The sequence below is a fragment of the Grampus griseus genome (genome assembly GCF_964374135.1).
Source record: "Grampus griseus genome assembly, chromosome: 9".
NCBI classification, from domain to species: domain Eukaryota; kingdom Metazoa; phylum Chordata; class Mammalia; order Artiodactyla; family Delphinidae; genus Grampus; species Grampus griseus.
Window position 1 is genome coordinate 81,883,954 of NC_139003.1, and position 20,348 is coordinate 81,904,301.

At 34.1% G+C, this 20,348-nt stretch overlaps 1 protein-coding gene across 2 annotated transcripts in view; it reads left to right on the plus strand.

The window, feature by feature from the left end:
- SEMA3C (semaphorin 3C) overlaps nt 1–20,348 on the plus strand; it is a 186,654-nt gene that overhangs the window by 111,514 nt on the left and 54,792 nt on the right. For both annotated transcript variants that reach the window (XM_082661526.1, XM_082661525.1), the window contains 6 exons: nt 1,758–1,877; nt 3,276–3,418; nt 4,730–4,844; nt 6,840–6,909; nt 8,641–8,785; nt 16,657–16,879. In XM_082661526.1, the coding sequence (XP_082517652.1) occupies nt 1,758–1,877; nt 3,276–3,418; nt 4,730–4,844; nt 6,840–6,909; nt 8,641–8,785; nt 16,657–16,879 (816 nt within the window). The remainder of the gene's footprint in view (nt 1–1,757; nt 1,878–3,275; nt 3,419–4,729; nt 4,845–6,839; nt 6,910–8,640; nt 8,786–16,656; nt 16,880–20,348) is intronic.

Below are 20,348 nucleotides of genomic sequence, written 5' to 3' on the forward strand. Positions count from 1 at the left end.
CAAAGTGACATTAATTAAATATTTCTTACACAAAATAAAGCAGAAACTTTATTATCCTTAACTTGCTATTAAAATTGCTGAGAATTTAAGACAGGAGATGAAGCCAATTAGCCATCTAACTCTTTTGTAATGTTTAAGACATAACTAATAAGGTGGTATACAGCAGGGTTAGAATCAGTCCTGTCTGCCATAAACCATCCTCTGAGTGTCCTTTTATTTTCCTTCCTGTAGACAGATGCTAATAAATCTATTGAATATCAGGAATTTATAACCTCCTCTTTTGGGCATAATTGGATATAACAAAGCTGTGAAATAATTAATTACAAAGTTATCTCAATTTAACAATCATTGTATCTACAGAATACTTGTGTAGATGCTTCACAAGTGTTCACAAAATTGTAAAGAAGCTAAATAGCTCAAAATTCTTTCAGGCACGTTTTGTTATCTCCCTATAATCTGTTCCCATGGACTTCAGATCTCTACCAGGAAGCAGAACTTGGCGACACAATGCCTGCCATACCCACTTGCTAACTGGTAGGGGTCCAGTTTGTGACCTGGTGAGCACATATTAAAAACATTCCATTCTCCATTCTATCCTAGGCCAACTGTTATTGCTTATTACTAAACAGTGAGCTTAGAGTGCTTTAAAATGTTTCAGTCCTGCCAAAATGACCACAATCTGAAGGTAGCCAGGAGAGTAATTCTAGAACATTAGTCAAAGAACGCAGCTGCATGGTAGTCCAGTGGGCCAAACCTGATCAATTTTATTATTTTTTAATAGATACTTAACTTTGTACTCAAAGGTCATACATACCAATTTACTGCTTACTCTCCTTACTAGAATAAAAATTAATGTGGATCTTAACAAATAAGCAAAATGTCCAGTGTTGTGCACATACAGATTAACATATCTTATTTTGTCATTAATAATGATAATTTAATTTTACAATATCTTTTTTCTTATCTTTAAGTTTTATTTTATATGTGCTAATATGTTAAGCCACATATGGCTTATTAACATCATATTATATTGTTAACATAATGTTAACACGTTATGTGTTGCAATTGAAAAAGTAGCAGTTTGTTTACCTTAGAGAAACCTTCTAGCATAAAGATCAAAACATATACATTTAATGATGAAATTGTTTTATCATTAATAGTACTTTGACAATTTGATGTGGCTCCATCTCATGAAATAATAATAATAAAAACTATTATTTTCAATCCATTTAGTAAAATCATAGAGTTTTTAATAGGTACTGCGAACTTTTGATCATAATCCAATTCCCATAGAAGTTTGAGATTCAGGGTACTAAATGACTTATCCCTAATTCCCAGTTTAACTATGGCCAAAATTAGAAATCAAGATTTCTGACTCTTACAGTATTTTTTATTTATTAAAGAAGTAATAATTAAGCCGTTTCTTTATTTTTATACCTATATTATTTCTGCCATTTCGGATACACACTACACTATATAATCAAGTTTAGTTAAGTATTTAGTATAATTAAGTACAGGCAGAGGAATTTTTATCTCTATATCAGAAAGATTGTTTTGGTCATTATACGGGCAATAATGAGACCAAATTAAACTTTATCCAATTTTTTAATTTGGTGAACAATGGAAACCAATTAACAACTATAAATATTCTGTAATATGTGTCATGATCTAATAAGCAAATTCTCCTTGATTTTAAAAATAGCCTTAAAAATAGTTAAGATTTGCTTTTAATTTTGTTCACATTTTCTTTTTCATAGATGAGGAGCTTTTCTCTGCAATGTATATAGATTTCATGGGAACAGATGCAGCTATTTTTCGAAGTTTAACCAAGAGGAATGCAGTCAGAACTGATCAACACAATTCCAAATGGCTAAGTGGTAAAATAACAGTTTATCCATTTTCTGAGAATCATACTTTAAACTAATTTAATTTCATAATGAAAATTACATTAAAATGGCTAAAAAGTTAAAATATGAGTAACAACAATTCTGTACTCTGTGATTTTAAATATTTAGGCTAAAAAAGTAAATAAAATGAGCCATATTTCATATTCTAACTCTTTATTAACAATCATAGAATTATCATAGGATATATGAATAAACAAAAGTGACAGTGATATTCATCATATGTACCTATAGACAAGAATCTTCTCCAGTTGTTTAATTGTTGCATGTTACAATTAAACGTCATTTATTTATTTGGTCTACTTGTATATTTTAATAATGCCAAATCTAAACATTTTCCTAAATTTATGACAGATATCACGAATAGGGCATATTTAGGAACTCCTATTTGTTTTATGCTTAGATTCTAAAATTATAAAGCTGGTATATATTATTTTTTCACAGTTTGACTAATACTTAATGGAAATCATAAGTATGATAATTTTATGATTATCAGTGTTCAAATGTTTTCAATTTTGGGGGTCACATGGAATTCACATCATGAAAAGTGCTCATTTGACTTTAATATACAATTCCAATCAGTTGCTGTTGTTTAGAGGAAGAAGAAACCACTAAGATGTTTGTCATTTCACCCTGGGGAAAATTTAAGCTGACCTTAGATTTGGCAATTCACTTAACATAAAACAGTTAAGCATGAATCACTACAGTTAAGCATCTTATTTCACTGACAGACCAGCACAAGAAAGCAGTGATTGTCCATTTACTTCTTCAAATTATTCCTCCAGTACATCTGGAAATAGAGTATTCTAAAAAATTTTTTGTTCTTGAAATAAGGAATCCCTCTATGTCTTCAAATGACTGCATTTTTTCCTTGAAAAGTTTCCCCTTCATTTCATATGCCGTATTTTAAGTGAAATGTGTTTTTCAGATCATGGACTCCCAACTCCTCATTCTGCTTCAGTGAATTTGAGTTTATATGCACTAGCCTGAAAACCACACGTTTAAAAACAAACTTTTTTTTCTATGAAACGACTATCAGATCCCATGGGAAATAGCTGGTAGAAAAGTTTTTCAATATTTTAAAACTCATCAGGCACAAAGAAGTTTTGCAATTAGTGTGCTTCCAGAATGTATTGCAGACAGAGAAGAATAGTTGAAGCTTTATATCATAGCTCTACTTTATGGCACTTGACATTCCAAATGCGGTATGTTCAGTGAATACAATTGCTTGCTTTTAGACTTTTTGGCTATGAATATTGAATTGTTTCTTTATACCAAAGATGGGAAAGGCATGTGCCTGTGGTCTACTTGGATGGAGAGTAGATGGATTTTCATCATGAGTATATATATCGTCTTTGTATTTTTTTCTAGAACCTATGTTTGTGGATGCACATGTTATCCCAGATGGCACTGATCCAAATGATGCTAAGGTGTACTTCTTCTTCAAAGAGAAACTGACCGACAATAGCAGAAGCACAAAGCAGATTCATTCCATGATTGCTAGAATATGTCCTGTAAGTATTAAAGTTGTTCTAATTTGAAGAAAGACTAAGAAATTCAAATTATGTAAACATGTCTTCTTTTCCCAATAGTTTATCTTCCTACTTTTTAAATCTGCGGTTACAAATTAATAAAATATTAAAAGGAAACATTTAGATTTAATGTTTATTCACATCAGTCATACAAGATAAACACACTATTTTGGAAAATAATTTAATCCAAGGAATATTTTGGTTATGGTTTTACACAAATAAACAGTTTTGATTAATTTTTGCTTTTTTCCACTTAATGCATTAGAATTAAAAAGAAATTGCTGAATTGTATATTATAAAAAGAAATAGAACAATTCTTATGAATAAAATACAGCAAAATATCAGTAAAAGACAATTATTGAGGAACTGTCTATAATAGTGAGAATTAAGAAATGCTTTAGTAAAATACAGTTCTAATTACAAACTGATCAAAATATTCTTGTGTATCAAGAGTAAGTATACATAGAAACTCAAAAAAACTCATGATGTCTTCTCACATAAGAGTATTACAGGCTTGTCCTGACTCATTTATGATTAGCATCTTCTGTGCAAAAGTATTTCTTAAAATATTTAGTGTTTAAAATAGTCTATTTTTAAACATTATAATATTCCACTGATTTTGGAGCTTATCTGCTTCTCAGTCATTTGGAACAAGGCAGTGAAGCCAGCTGATGATGTGAAAAGCTTCAGGGAGTACAGAAAAAATGTCATTCAATAGAGACTATTTGTGAATGATCCAAATACCATTTTCCTTGCCCTGACCAGAGAAATATGTATATAAAGCATCTGATTAGAAATATTAAGGATTAAATGATAATGCAGAGAAATGAAGGAGAGAAAATAGAATTATTGGGGACTATTTGGTGTAAGTATAAACCCACTCTCCTGACCACGGTAGAATCTGCACGCTTCCCTGTATACAATCATTTATGTTTGTACTGAAGAAAATGAGTTATCAAGAAAAGGCAAATTAAATTATGTAGTCTCCATAACAGTTTACTCATATTTTCATCAGAAATTTAGAAAGTGTTATGGCATATATTTATTAAATTCATTTTGATACATTTTCAGTTGATATCATATAATAGGAGAATAACAGTATAACTAAGGCTATTTTAAAAAAATACTATAGATCTTAAATATTCCTCTTTAACTATTTATATGCAGATTTGGTCAACATTTCCATCTTTCAGATTATAACAAATCCCCAAGTAGTAAGAATCCAAGGTAAATTTTAAATACACTTCAATATTTATTTAAGCAATCTGAAATGTGTTTACAAAATGGTTTCAGAATGACACTGGTGGACTGCGTAGCCTTGTCAACAAGTGGACTACCTTCTTAAAAGCGAGGCTGGTATGCTCGGTAACTGATGAAGATGGCCCAGAAACACACTTTGATGAACTAGGTACATAAATGTGAGATTGAAAAATGTTCTTGAAAGAGAGTTTGTAAAGTTTACATATTTTAATAAACTCTCAAAAGAGGTTGTATTTTTCATGAATGTTTTCAGCATAAATAAGTGCTGATTTGAATTAATGATCTGGATACTGTTCATGAATTTCCTGAGTATTTTTTAAATCTGTCTTGCCCCTAAGTGCACTGCTGAAACATTTAGTTCATTGAATCCACCATGATATATGAATCCGTGTGTTTTGTGTGTGTGTTTGTGTGTGTTTTAGAGAGAGAAGAGAGAGGTATTTATATAATTTATATATAAGTAATGATATGTTTGTGCTTTTCTAAAATAAATGTATATTTCATATATATTTGAATTCTGATATTCTGGTTTAAAATCAGTTTGTATGAGAATACAGCTATATATTTTTACTACAGTTAATGGACACAATAGAGGTTAGATGGAAAAGTGTCAGAGTAGAAAGTAGACTTGTGCTCCAGTTTTAGTTCTTGGTGACCCTGGGACTAAATATTCTCAGCAATGTGTGACATGAGGAGGGTTATACTTTCCAGGTCAAATAAGGACTGACAATCTGATTCCTTTCTGCCAAGGAACAGTTCTCTCTTTTTTTTTTTTTGAATTTAATTTAATTTTTTATACAGCGCATTCTTATTAGTTATCTATTTTATACATATTAGTGTATACATGTCAATCCCAATCTCCCAGTTCATCACACCACCACCACCCCATCCACGCTTTTCCCCCTTGGTATCCATATGTTTCGAACAGTAGAATAACTTGGTACACATAATAGTATCGTGTTTACTAAGTGCCATTTAGAAATGACTTTTTTTTGCTTTAATCCATTAAAATATAAAATGCTGGTTAGTCTCAAATACTGAGGCAGGTGATGAGATAAGCAATAAAAATGTATTATAATATGGAAAAAATACTGGTTCTAGCAGCTACAATAATTGAAATAGACAGTTGGTCTCCTCAAAAAGCCATTATGTTGATCATAGAAACACAAGTTTTTATGTCAGCTTTTCTAGAAAAAACGTTCTAAGTATGATTTCATGTTATAACCTAGTTACTCATTATTTCCCCCCAAATTCTTTGCAAGTATATTTATGTTTCAGTGACTTAGAATGTTTCAGTCTTTCCCATTTTTAGGGAGAATAGACAGTGCCAGCCTTTTATGGAAAGACTAGTGATTATTAATTTATTGCTTAAGAGGTTCTAAATTTATTGTGAATAACAATCTTTCTTTGTATTGGTCAGCAAGAATCTTATTTGCAAAAAGGTCATTAAATCCAGATCTTTCTTGCATTCATAACAATTGGTTATTAATTGGAATTTCCTATCAGAAATTTACTTCCAAGTTCTGTTATGTATTACTGTACCTTATGATCTATACTTTTGCCTTTGCCTCAATATACTTAAAAATTCTTGTTGTTAGGGGAATTATTGATTAAATAAAAATATCACTAGCAATTTTGACTAAAAGACAAAAAAGTCTTATAAGTCACTGTGAAAAAGTTTTCTTCCATGTTCCAAATTCTAACCCTAGATTAAAAAGAAATTGAGATTTGTAATACTTTTTAAATTAAAAATGTAATATATTATCATTAAGGATATTTAGAAAATTCAGGAAAAAAGAAGAAACAGGAAAATTTCTGTAGCTTTGTTAACCAGAAACACTCACTGGTAATCTTCTTATTGTATTCTGATGTATAGTTTTAAGGTTTACATGGTTCTGGTCCATATTAAATACCATTGTGTCTTTTCTATTTAATATTATTTCATCAGCATAGTTTCCATAAGTGTTTGTGTAACATTTTATTTAACTTACTTTACCATGTGCTTATCATTTAGTTGCTGTCAAATTATAATGATGCTGCAGGAATATCTTTCTGAATAATACTTTTCGTAGTTGAAATTATTTCTTAGGATAGATTTTTTAAATATTTGGGAATCTTAAAAATTGATATTTCCCTTTTATAGAGGATGTGTTTCTGCTGGAAACTGATAACCCAAGGACAACACTAGTGTATGGCATTTTTACAACATCAAGGTAATATTAAACAATTACATTGTATGAGTTAAACAATAAACTTTATTAAGTAATAGTAATTATTATAAAAATGTTCTTTTCAACTCTTTAATTTTACTTAACACTTAGGATGTAATTCTCTCATTTTATTACTTTTGCCTGATTACTAAAATATATTTAAGCTGAACTCAGAGTTTCAAAATAGTTTTGTATGGGGTATTTATAATGATTATATGCTATTTTTCTCAAAGAAAGGAAAATATAAACTACAATGCAGGGATAATGTATATAAGCTATTGTTTTAAGGAAATAATTTGAAGACTCATGATGCAAATAAAACTCTTAGCATTTCTGTTATAATTTTTATTTCAATAGCAATCTAAAGTGATAGCTATGAACACACTAAACCAGTTTTCATGTTCCATGTGACGGTATTTTAGATATTTGAAAATAGCTTTGTTTTCTAATTTATCTGGAATGCCCAATCCCAATTATCATGTATTTCAAGACAGTTCAGCATATTCTCATCCTTTCCTGCGTGTATTCCTGCGTACTCATTTTACACCAGGAATGTTACTCAGAATTCAGCACAATACTCCAGTTGTGATATGGCCAATTCAGAATGTCCTTTTCATCAGACAGTCAACTACAAAATGAAAATCTAAAGATTTTACCATTCTTCTCTAGTGGGGGAAATGTGGTATAATTGTAAACTGTAATGATCTCTTCACAGTAAAAGAATATCACAGGGATATTGATTATAAATCATATTTACTTTGCCCTATAAGATATCTAAAAAGATGTCTTTCAGGATGAGTTTAACACCTGTTTTAACAAAGGAAATAGTCTTGATTTAACTCACAAAGAATTGAACGAAGCAAAAAGAACCAGATTCTTAAGAAGAAAATGTGTCTCAAAAAAATATTTCCCTAGTTTCTGTGTTTCCCTAGTTCTGTGTTTCCCAACACCAATAACTTTAACATAGAAAAAATGTTGTCATTTCTGACTATTAATGCTAATGATTAATAATATATCTTGGTTTTCTCAGTGGGCATCTAAGTTTCCCATTAGGCATCTAATTTAAGAGAAATATGTGATTCAGGAAAATGTTGGTTTCAGTCAGTCTGCTTAGTGACAATGGAAATAGTTTTCAGTATGCATCCAAATAAATTTTATGAGAATTTATTGACTAAACATAATTTAAGGAATCTTTTTTGGACTCTATTGTTTACAGCAGAGTAGCAGGGAATGTTTACAATTTCTCCAACTAGTATTTAGGACAGCATTGTAAGAATACTCTCACATTGAAATAACCTTAAGACAAAGAGATACAGTGTTCTCTTATTAATGAGATTTATTTCTGTGAGGTAAACTATGATAGGTTATGTTGATACTGATTTAGAATTCAAATCATATTTTTAATAAATCATCAATTCACTTTTTGTTTAATATCTTCTGCAAGATACACCAGTTGGAAATTTCTTTGACTTGTCCTATATTTAGGACAAGTACATTGAGTACTTTTCTATAACTTATTGTCTACTACCTCCATGGGTGAACTAAATGTTTTGATATCAATGGCTTATTTCAAAACAGTAGAAGTTTTTTAGTTTTTTACAATGTGTACGATAACATTCAACTTTTCCATGATGAATTACATCAAGTTTTTATCACAAATTTTACCTTTATTTTTAAAATTGTATTTAAATTTTAAAAATAAGAAAATTAATATCTTTCTATTTTCTTTTTCAGCTCAGTTTTTAAAGGATCAGCAGTGTGTGTGTATCATTTATCTGATATACAGACTGTGTTTAATGGGCCTTTTGCTCACAAAGAAGGGCCCAATCATCAGCTGATTTCCTACCAGGGTAGAATTCCTTATCCTCGCCCTGGAACTGTAAGTATCCAGGAAACTTTCTTTGTTATTTTACTTTTTTAAAAAATATAAGTTACTAAGAAATGAATATCATGCTGATGTTTATTAAATACAACTATAGACCTACTGGTATACTCATTATAATTTTTCAGCTCACAGGTTCTTAGATTTGGGATTTTAAAAATATATATATTACAGCATTCTGTACAATTTTTTCTAAGTGCTATTGATAATAAAATCTCATTTGTATTTCAAGACAGCTGGATATGTTAGATAGGGAAGAGATATTTTCCTAATTTTACTGGCATAAAAACCATAGCTTGGAAAGTGTTAACATTTTGAAGGCAGCCTAAGAATTTGAATGCTAGTTGCTTTTCACAATCCTTCCTTATATTAAGGAATCTCATCTACTTTAATGAAAGAATAATCATGTGAGAATTAGTTTAGAGATAAATCATGTGGAGATATTTCAATTTTAGGGATATATTTAGTTAAAAATTACACGTTGTGTATATTTCTCAAAGAAATAAAATGGTGTGTGTGAGCAAGTAATGACAATGAAAGTGATGTAATTCAAATAAAATATTTATTAAGTTTTAAGGCATACAAATATAACCATGTCTTGCAACATTGTAGTATTAAGGGGTACATTGTAAACTACCTTTTCCAGCTGAAGTTACAGACAATGCACTGGCAGATTGGAACTGAGTTTTTCTAGGACAATGATCACAGTCTTACTATTTGTTTTTAATTTGGACCATAATAATGCTGCATTGCATTCTAAAATATTGATTAGTTTCTGTCTCTGTAAAATGTCATACAACACACTGATTGAGAGGAGATGTTCCACAATTGACCAAGAGGAATATAATCCTCTTATATCTTTGCATTTCATCAAGTAAGGTTATATTTATAAATTGGGTTGGAGGGAAGTAAAGAATGATTTTTTTAAAATTGAAAGATATTTATTAAAATAATATTTACTTAAAATGTTTTTATTTGAATATGAAATCCCCTTTGTCAATATACTTTCAGACATTCATTCCTCGTAATTTTTACTGACTGTTGATTCACTTTAGTTTTGTGTTATTATTAGAGTTTCTTTGCAATACATTATTTACTCCTTTGTTTTCTCATCATCTTAAAGTATACTGCTGTCAAATGTTTTAAAAATAGAAAAAAGTGTGCTAAGCCTCTAAAGAACATGTTTATTCAAAATTAAAAGGGCTCAGGTTTGGTTCCCTGGCTAGGAAGCTCAAAGATTAGTCATTGATATGTATTTTATTAGAACAATTAACTTTTAATTAATTTTGCAAAGATTATCAGAATTGCTACTTATCCAGGAAAGAATTGTTTTAAAAAGTTGTAGTTAATCATGGCTGGCAACAAAGTCTTAACCATATAATTACATTCTCCTTTTAAATGATTTCACTTTGATGCTTATAGCTCAACAGAAGATGGAAGAAACATTTAATTATTTGGTATCACACAAGGAAAAGAAGTCAACAGATATATCCATCTTAGGGTACCTCAAGTTGGAGTGTGTTGGATAAGAAGCAGGGTTTACATAAGAGAAGGGAAAGCAAGGGGAAGCTGAGTATCTTTCAAATTCCATCATAACTGAAGGCTCTCATTATTTCATTGAATGTAGTTCATGTATTTTCAAATGATTCACTGATAAAGTATCCAAAGATTTGTCATATTTTTGAGAATTGTTTGCTATTTGAATTTGACCAAGTCATTGCTTCATCTTAAATCAGCAAATTAAGAGGCGGTTGTGATTATATATGCTTTCCTCAGTTATTCTTTTGAACAAAATATATATGGGATTAGTACAGGAGCAATTGATTTGTAAACTGAATAAAATTCTATTTCCCCTAAATAAAACTTTAAGAGAAACCTCTCAGATAGAGATAAAAGAGAGCCACACTCATTGAATCAGGGTTCAAGGCCTCAGAGCCTCAGTGAGTGTGTGCTGGAGTTAGCTTGTACCTGGCTGGCAAGAAGAGATTGTGTTCACCTCATCTCAATTGAGGAGGTCACAGTAGCAACTGGAAATCAGCCATGGTGGGATTACTACACCATGGAAATTGGCAGATGTTACAAATCAGGGATTTTCCCCTAAAGAAAAGCACTCTCCCTGGTCCCACAGTGCCTCATGACTCTTCACCCAATGGCAGCTCAAAAGGTCTCTGAGAAGAACACTCATGTTGAATAGCAATTATCCTACATAAAATGTGAGACTAGATAAATCATTTTTAGTAAAACAATATAAACCAACGCTAAATTAGAAAATTCTGCGAACAGTCCCACTTTTCACTATTTCTGAACTCCTAAGGATAAGCATTTTTTTCCTGTTCCAAAGCAGTGTGAAATAAGCCAGGGCTTAGTGACACACATCTGGAGGAGACTCCATGAAAAAAGGGAGTGAGTAGTCAGTACTTGAGACATATTTCTATAATGTGGTTTCTTACATCTGGTGCTGAGACCAGAGCAACTCCCTTAAATTAAAAAAAAAAATTGTCAGATGAGTAATCCTTAGGGAATAAAAGAGGCTGGGTGGAGGAATGACCTCTGGAACTGCCCCTGGAAAAGCATACCTCCCTGAAGATGTAGTTCCTCCACACTTCACTGAGCAAAACACCATGAAGTCAGCTCTCTGACTCAAAGTGGCCAGTATCTGTCTCTTTCTTGGGCTTCTAAGGTTTAATATCACCTTCATGTAGCCAGAAGACTTACAGCCAATTGACCCAAAGCATTCTTTTTCTCTAGGGTTAAGAATGTTGCCTCTGAAGCCTCCCAAGGTAGGATCAACTATGATCGCCATACTTTATTTCCCTATACAGTAGTCCAGTTGCAAGGTCAACTTCATAAATATATGGCTGGATTCTTAAAGAAATGACACTGGCAGAAATCCTATACCCTCATTCTAATGTTCCTGTTAGGTGCTTCTTTTAAAGCAGCATTGATAGCTGTGTTAGCAAACTCCCAACTAGCAAGCCCAAGTCAGTAGGAAGAAGCCTGCCAATTGTGTCATAATGTTTTTCCATAAGTAATACAAGTTTGTGGAAGAAACAAGACACCTTTGGTATGTTGCAAAGGGCAGCCAAGGACTGCAGATTCTCTCTGTGGCTGAGCTAACATATTACATTATTCTGATACAACATGTTTAAGCTTCTGTAGAAGATTGTGTTTGCTTATACTATACTGTTAAAGCAGAACCTCACAAAAGTCTTCAGTTTTAACATCTGTTTATAACTGGACCAGAACCATCTGCTTCAATCACCCTGCTTTGAACAGGTCTACAACCTGGTGCAGCAAAAGAACACAGAAAATTCATGATCCTGACAAAAGTGCCAGCAAAAAGGTTTCCCTTTTTCTTGGGACCACTAATTATATGGATCATGTTCAAAGCATCTTTTGGTTGTTCTTACATTAGAAGCATTTTTATTCCTCATAGACATTTTAAAACATAGCAAAGTTTACAATAAAATTGAACACGTGAGGCATATAGGCATGAAAAGTTAATTACATATTGTTTCACATAATTATTCAAGACATATGAATAAAGCAGACAATAAATATTATTGAAGTCTAGAGAAAAAGGAGGTCGACATGGGACAGCCCTGTTTGGAAAGGCATATAAAAATATGTGAGATTGAGCTGGGCCTGAAGGACAGTTGATGTGGATAATTTGGATAAGTAAGGAGGGATGTTTCAGGCAAAGGTTACTGCATACATTACAAAGCAAAGACAGAAATTAATAAGTGAATCCTAGAAGCTCTGCATGGGCTAGTAGGACTGGAACAAAGAGCTCTTTTAAGTCGTGGAGGATAAATACAAGGAAGATGAGGGCCAGCTGGTGCATAAATACAAGTCTTCAACTTTGTAATTCTTTGGGCTTTAAATAAAAGGCCTAGATTACCAAGGGTTTAAACGTAAGATCAATTTCTCTCCGAACACAAGTTTCAAAGACCAATGCTAGAAACTAGCCCCGATTCTAGAATATCATTTATTTATGTCCATTTATTTATCCATATACCACTTGTCCTTCAAGTGTTAGGTCAAGCTTCTTTTGAAACATGCCTGTCACTCCTTCTGTGAATAGTTTTGCATTTATTTTCTGTTATCTGTCTTTAGCCTCAACTCCTACCTCTTTCTTTCACTTTGTGCTCTGTGATTCAGGATTGCCCCAGGATTTATAGTTCCCTAAATATTCCAAACTCTTTTTATTTTTTTTAATCTCTAAACCTCTTCACTAATTCTGGCAGCCTTAAGTTCTCTACTATTCTAAATTCATTTTAAAAATATTGGCTCTTATTGATCATGAGCCAAATTCTGTTATTTATTTTATATTTATATTAAATTATAATTATATGTATCAGTTGTTATTTTACTTTGAATATGTCCATCTTCCTTACTAGAACACTTGTGTCTAGAAGACAGTGGTAGCTCCCGACTCTTAAGTCCCCAACTGGGCACATCAAAAAGCATTTTGAATAAAAGCTGTCCAAAGAATTGACATATGAATTAATATGTGAATATATTAATGCTGAAGACTAGTATAAATGGGTGAGTGGATTAGGAGCAGATGCTCAAGAATACCTGAGAATAGCAAGGAAATTTGGCATACTTCCTTAACATGGCATTCTTATTGTTCCTGTATTTCACTTAACACTTTAGTAATCAAAACACTTAAAATGTCTTTACTCAAAAAAGGAGTGCTTATCACCACTTGATAAACAGAAGCTAGAACTGGAGAAAAACAAACACTTAAAGGAGAAGTTTAACCAAAATTACTTAATGACTATTTGTAGAGCAAAATTATCCTTCTTAAGAATGAGACAACAGCCCAATTAATGGACAAAGGCTTTATTTTATGGTAGCACGTGGGTGTTATATTATCTTGAGGTTTCCGTACAGAGGCTTTCATATATCACAAGGTGAGGGATACGTTAATCACATCTTATTTATACTTGGCAGTTTTATACTGAGCAAACTCACAGTTCCAGATGGAAAGTCTGCAAAGGGTAATCAATTTTTGTTCTTGTCACCATCACTGTCACTCATTCTGTGTCTTATCTACAAGCTTTATGCCATGAATCAATGGAAAAATTAATTATTGTCAAAAAGAATTCTTCTGTAATTTTGAAAACAAACTTTTACTAGGAGACACTTATTTCTAAGTAAAGTTTATTGTGAATATAAAACAAAAGTCCCAAATGGAGAACATTTGAATGAATATAAAATAATTGATTTGAGTTGATTTATTTGGGTTACATATTTAATGACTATGGTTTTGAGCAACTGAACATAATTTTTATCTAAATTTCAACTACCATTAAGTAAAACCCAGAAACTAGGCACTTACAATTTAATAAGCTTATCACTCATGAAAATAATTGCTAACTGGAAATTGTATAAATTGCCTAGTAATATATGCTAACTTTGGATCTTTCTGGAACTTACAAATGAGAATACTTGCAAATATTTAAGGAGATATCTCAGCTTAGCAGACCATCATTAGTGGTGTTTTACGAAGGACTGGAACTATTTAAATTGCCCATGCATTTGTTCTTTCCATGTTTTCATTCAGTGAGCAATGTATTTCCCGTTTTCCACTTTGTGTGAGGAATGAGGGTAGAAAAAACCCATAATACTACACTTCTCAGAAGTATGGTACACACCCATAAGTTTAGAATACCCTCACATGGAATTTTTTGTCCTCATTTGGTCTTTTAGTGTAAGCAATTTATAAACATGCATAAATATAATACTTCTTCCTAAAAGAAAAGCATGTGAACCCCAGATGAAAGTCTAGTTAATGGGATAATGAATGAGAAGCTTAGTTTTATTACTTGTCTCATTATCTCTCTTCAGTGAAGTCATTTAATTGCTCCTTATGCCTTTCTACAAAAAGAGAACTATATTTACTTGTCCTAGAAAAAAATTCTAGTAATGTTAACTGGTCAAAGTTAGACTAAAAATTGCATTCAGGATGATACAGTTCAAATGAGTGAGAGCACATTCATAATCTGCTGAGTCTTATTTGCAAATGTAGGACTGCCTGGCAACACTGGCCCAGAGGCAGTGACATTGTAGGTCAGCTGTTGCATGGATTTAACCCAGAAATTGCCATGTTTTGTTTGGTCCCTAAAGTTGTTTTTCTTTTTTTTTCATTGAGTCAACATTAAAATTTTGGCAGATTTCACATAAAATTCCACATTTCTATCTTCTGTTGGAATATGGCCACACTAGGCTTATATTCCTGCATAGGAGCAGTCAACTAGAAATAAATGTTCATTGCCACTGTCGAATGAGGTATAATTTTCCTTTTATTACTGTCCCCATTACATCTTGCTGTTCACCACAGATGCTGTACCCATTGCTATTGAACAGGAAGTTTGCTTTGTTGCTTTCCTTTCACTTTGTACCTCTCTAAAGAGGATAAATGAAATCTAGAACAGTAGTGCTTTTGTTTTAAAAAAAATGACCAAGTATTTTTTTTTTGAAAGTAGAGGTATTGACAGTATTTAATAGGGTTAGACAAATAATGTTTGTATGTGTTAAAAGCTTATATGTTGCTCATATAACTTAACACTCAGCTCCTATTAGTGAGTGTGTTTTAAGTTCCAAGCTTCAGCACCTCCCAGCCTACCCATGAGTTTGGCCTCAGATGCTCTGTAAATGGAATCCTCTTCTCAGAAGCCCTTGTCATGCTTCCTTTCCAGAACTGCTGAAACTGTCCAGCAGTCATTTTTAGATCTCATAATTGCTTTCTCTCTGCCCCTTTAAACTTGATGCTCTGAATCTTTCCTCTCCTCCCCAGAACTGAGGCGCCTGTTTCATACAGCCCCTGCACCAAAATTGGATGCCAGATATAACAGAGTAATTCACTCATTCAACTACTCTTTGTGGAATATTTAATATTCTTCAGCTTTATTATAGGTCTGAGGGTGAAATCATGAACAAAATTTACCCAGTTAAGACTAATTCACAGCTTACATTGTAGAGGAAGAAACAGACAATAAAGATATAAGCAACAAATATATTACACACAGGTAAATAGAGCTGTGATGAAAAATAAAGCAAACTAAGGAGATGGAGAGTGGAGATGGTGATGGGGAGCTATTTTTGTATGTGTCATCACCTTTAAGGAAGTAACTGTTGAACTGAGAACTGAATGAGGCAACAGAGAAAACCGCGGAGCAAGTGCCAAGGTCCTAGAGCAGGAGCTGGCTTGGGACTCAGGAAGGGCAAGAACTATGGGAGGGGTAGATGCAGATGCAGGCCAGACATTCAGGGGCTTATAGCCAGGCTAAGCTGTTGGGATTTTATTCTGAGAGTAATGGAAATCACTGGAGTGTTTTCCAGAGGGAAATTATAAGGTCTGGTTTACCATATCCAATCCAAGCTCCAACTTCGGAGAGCCCTCTTTTGGGAGAGGGGATCAGATAGAATAAAACTCTCGCAGGTTAGAGTTCTGATTGAATTTGATAACAATAATCTAATTTATTTTAGCCAGTAGCAGCATTAGATTATATCCACAAGGGTTTTTTTTATAACAACACTGGACCTGGCGCAGAATAAGGAACAGAAAAGTGATGGATGAGAAGGGTGAAAATTTATACCGTATACCAAATGGTGTCAGCTCCTCTCTGAAAACAAACAGTGCAGGATAAGTGGACTTAGCCTATTTAAATGATCAAATTATACACCTTATTTTCTACAGATAGTACTATGCATAGTCATGCAGTTTTCTCCTCACTCGGTAGCAAATACACTTAAAACAGCTTGAGCTTCTAAGTATTTTGAAAAATAGAGGTCTTCTGATTATTATTAAAATAAAGCCACTATTGTATTAACTTAGTCCTTTAAAATTTTTTTTTTAGTGCCCAGGAGGAGCATTTACACCCAATATGCGAACCACCAAGGAGTTCCCAGACGATGTTGTCACTTTTATTCGGAACCACCCTCTCATGTACAATTCCATCTACCCAATCCACAGAAGGCCTTTGATTGTTCGTACAGGCACTGACTATAAGTACACAAAAATAGCTGTGGATCGAGTGAATGCTGCCGATGGTAGATACCATGTTCTGTTTCTCGGAACAGGTAAGTATTTGAGCTCAAACTAGCTTAATGTGTAGTAAAAGAGCGTACTTGCTACGGGCATGATATTGAAATCAGAAAAACTCCAGTGTTTACATGTGTCTGACTCTGAGGTGTTTCATGCTTCAGTTTCTACATCTGTAAAATGGAGTTAAGATAAATTACTTTATAGGATTGTTGTGAGGAACAAATGGGTTAATATATGTAAAGCACCTAGAACTATTCCTGGCATATATTGTGGTGAAATAAGGTAATGAGATGAATGAAGGGATGGGAAATTTTAAGCATGAGTGTTCTCTCAACTAAAACAAATACTGTGACCGCTTCATAAACACATGGAGCCATATATGCTTTCCTGCCATCTCCAGGACGTTTCTTTATCAATTATATTAGTATATACTTTATTCTTCCATTTCATCCTCCACTGAATTCTTGGTTTAGAAACCTTACGCTAGCAGATGAAACTAGGCCTGTACCTTCACCTACTGCCACCTCTGCTATACTGCTGATTTCGCCAAGGTCTTCAGTGTTCCCATGCCAAGAAAATCCAAAATCCTTTAACCACTGAAATGCCTCCATATCCTCTTTGCCTCATTTGGCGTTTTAGAATCACCCTACCTGTTGCTTCAGCCACAAGGCACATAATTTTCCTCTGTCTCTAGCAGTTCTCTCTCAGTTTCCTTCAGTAGCCTGGCTTTCTCCTCCCCATGATGTAGGTGTTTCCTGAGGTTCTCTGCATGGTCCTCTTATTTTTATGTATTCTTTGGCCATCTCATTCATTCATTTGGTTTTAATTAATCTGTGCAAACAATCCCAGATGTGTATCTCTAATCCTTGCCATTTTGTGAGCTCAGTATTTGCATTTACAAGTTATTATTAGGTAACACAAGTTGTATGACAGGTTAACATTTCAAACATCATGCTTCAAACTCAGTTTATTCACTTCTAAAACTCTTTAACCAGTGCTTAATCCAGTCTCCCATATTTGTATTCATTACCACACATTCCTTTCAAGGTTCTGTTTCTCCTTCATATGTCATGTCTCTCTAGGCATATCACAGTACCGGGTAACCTCAGTAAATATTTGTCAAGATGAACTGAAAATCTTAACTATATCCACTGCAACACGTACAATGAAATGAATTCGTAACTGATTGCAAAAGCTAATCTTCACTTGCATAAAACTGTGTTCTCCAAAGATGTTGCTTCCATATAAATAACTATAAAGAGTTTCTTTTAGCCTTGATGCTGATCATCCAGTGTGGAAATTGCATTTGAAAAAAAAATTTTTTTTCCTGAAGTGATGAGGTCATTTAGAGTCACACCTCTCTGTAATTTCTCATATTACTCAGAAAAAAATGACTGTTTTCTTATTTTCCTTTTGAAGGCTGTCTTAAATGTAGACTCTTTTCTTCCCCAGTTTTATTGAGATATAATTGACATACATTACTGTATAAATTTAAGGTACACAACATAATGGTTTGACATATATAGTGAAATGATTATTGCAATAAGTTTAGTTAACATCTGTCATCTCATATAGATACAATAAAAAGAAAGAAAAAAAATTTTTTCCTTCTAATGAGAACTCTTAGAATTTATTCTCTTAATAGCTTTCATATATATCATACAGCAATGTAACTGTAGTACATCCCAAAACTATGGGGGTGTATGTTACATCCCTAGTACTTAGTATCTCATAACTGGAAGTTTGTACCTTTTGATTGCCTTCATTTAATTCTCCCTCTCCACATCTGATAGTGAATGTGGTTTTTCATTTTGTTTTTGTTTCTTTATATTACACATATAAGTGAGTGCATAAAATACTTGTCTTACTCTGTATGACGTTTTTTCACCTAGCATAATGCCATCAATTTCGATCCACGTTGTCACAAATGGCAAGATTTCATTCTTTTTATGGCAGAGTAACATTTTAAACCACACTTGTTTTTCTATTCATCTGTCAACAGACACTTAGGTTATTTCCACATCTTGGCTATTGTGAATAATGCTGCAGTGAACATAGAGGTGCAGATATCTTCTCCAGTTAGTGTTTTTGTTTCTCAGAGGTGGACTCTGATATCACATTCAGGTTGTTTTTTCATGAAAGTCTACATAAAATATGTAGGTTTCATGGATGGAATTTTTTAGTCTTTATAAACTGTTCAGCAGTGTTTATTTAGATAGAAGGCAGTAAGAAACATGTTTTTGCACAAATTCTTTGGCTTTTCTTACCACATAAGTATCTGGCACCTTTACATAGACTTTTTATGTTGGTATTTAAGAACTTGTATCATTTTGGAGACCTTCAAGATGGCGGAAGAGTAAGATGTGGAGATCACCTTCCTCCCCACAGATACATCAGAAATACATCCACATGTGGAACAACTCCTACAGAACACCTACTGAACGCTGGTAGAAGACCTCAGACTTCCCCAAAGGCATGAAACTCCCCACCTACCTGGGCAGGGCAAAAGAAAAAATGAAAAACAGAAACAAAAGAATAGGTATGGGACCTGCACCAATGGGAAGGAGCTGTGAAGGAGGAAAGGTTTCCACACACTAGGAAGCCCCTTTGCAGGCGGAGACTGCGGGTGGTGGAGGGGGGAAGATTTGGATCCGCGGAGGAGAGCGCAGCAACAGGGGTGTGGAAGACAAAGCGGAGAGATTCCTGCACAGAAGATCGGTGCTGACCACCACTCATCAGCCCGAGAGGCTCGTCTTCTCACCCGCTGGGGCAGCTGCGGGCTGGGAGCTGAGGCTCCGGCTTTGGTGGATCCCAAGGAGAGGCCTGGGGTTGGCTGCAGGAACACAGCCTGAAGGGGGCTACTGCTCAATAGCTAGCCGGGAGCGAGTCCGGGAAAATGTCTGGAACTGCCTAAGAGGCAAGAGACCATTGTTTCGGGGTGTGCAAGGAGAGGGGATTCAGAGCAACACCTAAATCAGCTCCAGAGATGGACGCGAGCCGCAGCTATCATCACAGACCCCAGAGATGGGCATGAAACGCTAAGGCTACTGCTGCAGCCACCAAGAAGCCTGTGTGTGAGCACAGGTCACTATCCACACCTCCCCTCCCAGGAGCCTGTGTGGCCCACCACTGCCAGGGTCCCGTGATACAGGAACAACTTCCCCAGGCAAACACACGGTGCGCCTCAGGCTGTTGCAACGTCATGCTGGCCTCTGATGCAGCAAGCTCGCCCTGTGTTCTGTACCTCTCCCTCCCCCAAGCCTGAGTGAGCCAGAGCCCCCTAATCAGCTACTATTTTAACCCTGTCCTGTCTGAGCAAAGAACAGATGCCCTCAGGTGACCTACACGCAGAGGCGGGGCCAAATCCAAAACTGAACCCCAGGAGCTGTGCGAACAAAGAAGAGAAAGAGAAATCTCTCCCAGCAGCCTCAGGAACAGAGGATTAAATCTCCACAATCAACTTGGTGAACCCTGCATCTGTGGAATACCTGAATAGACAACGAA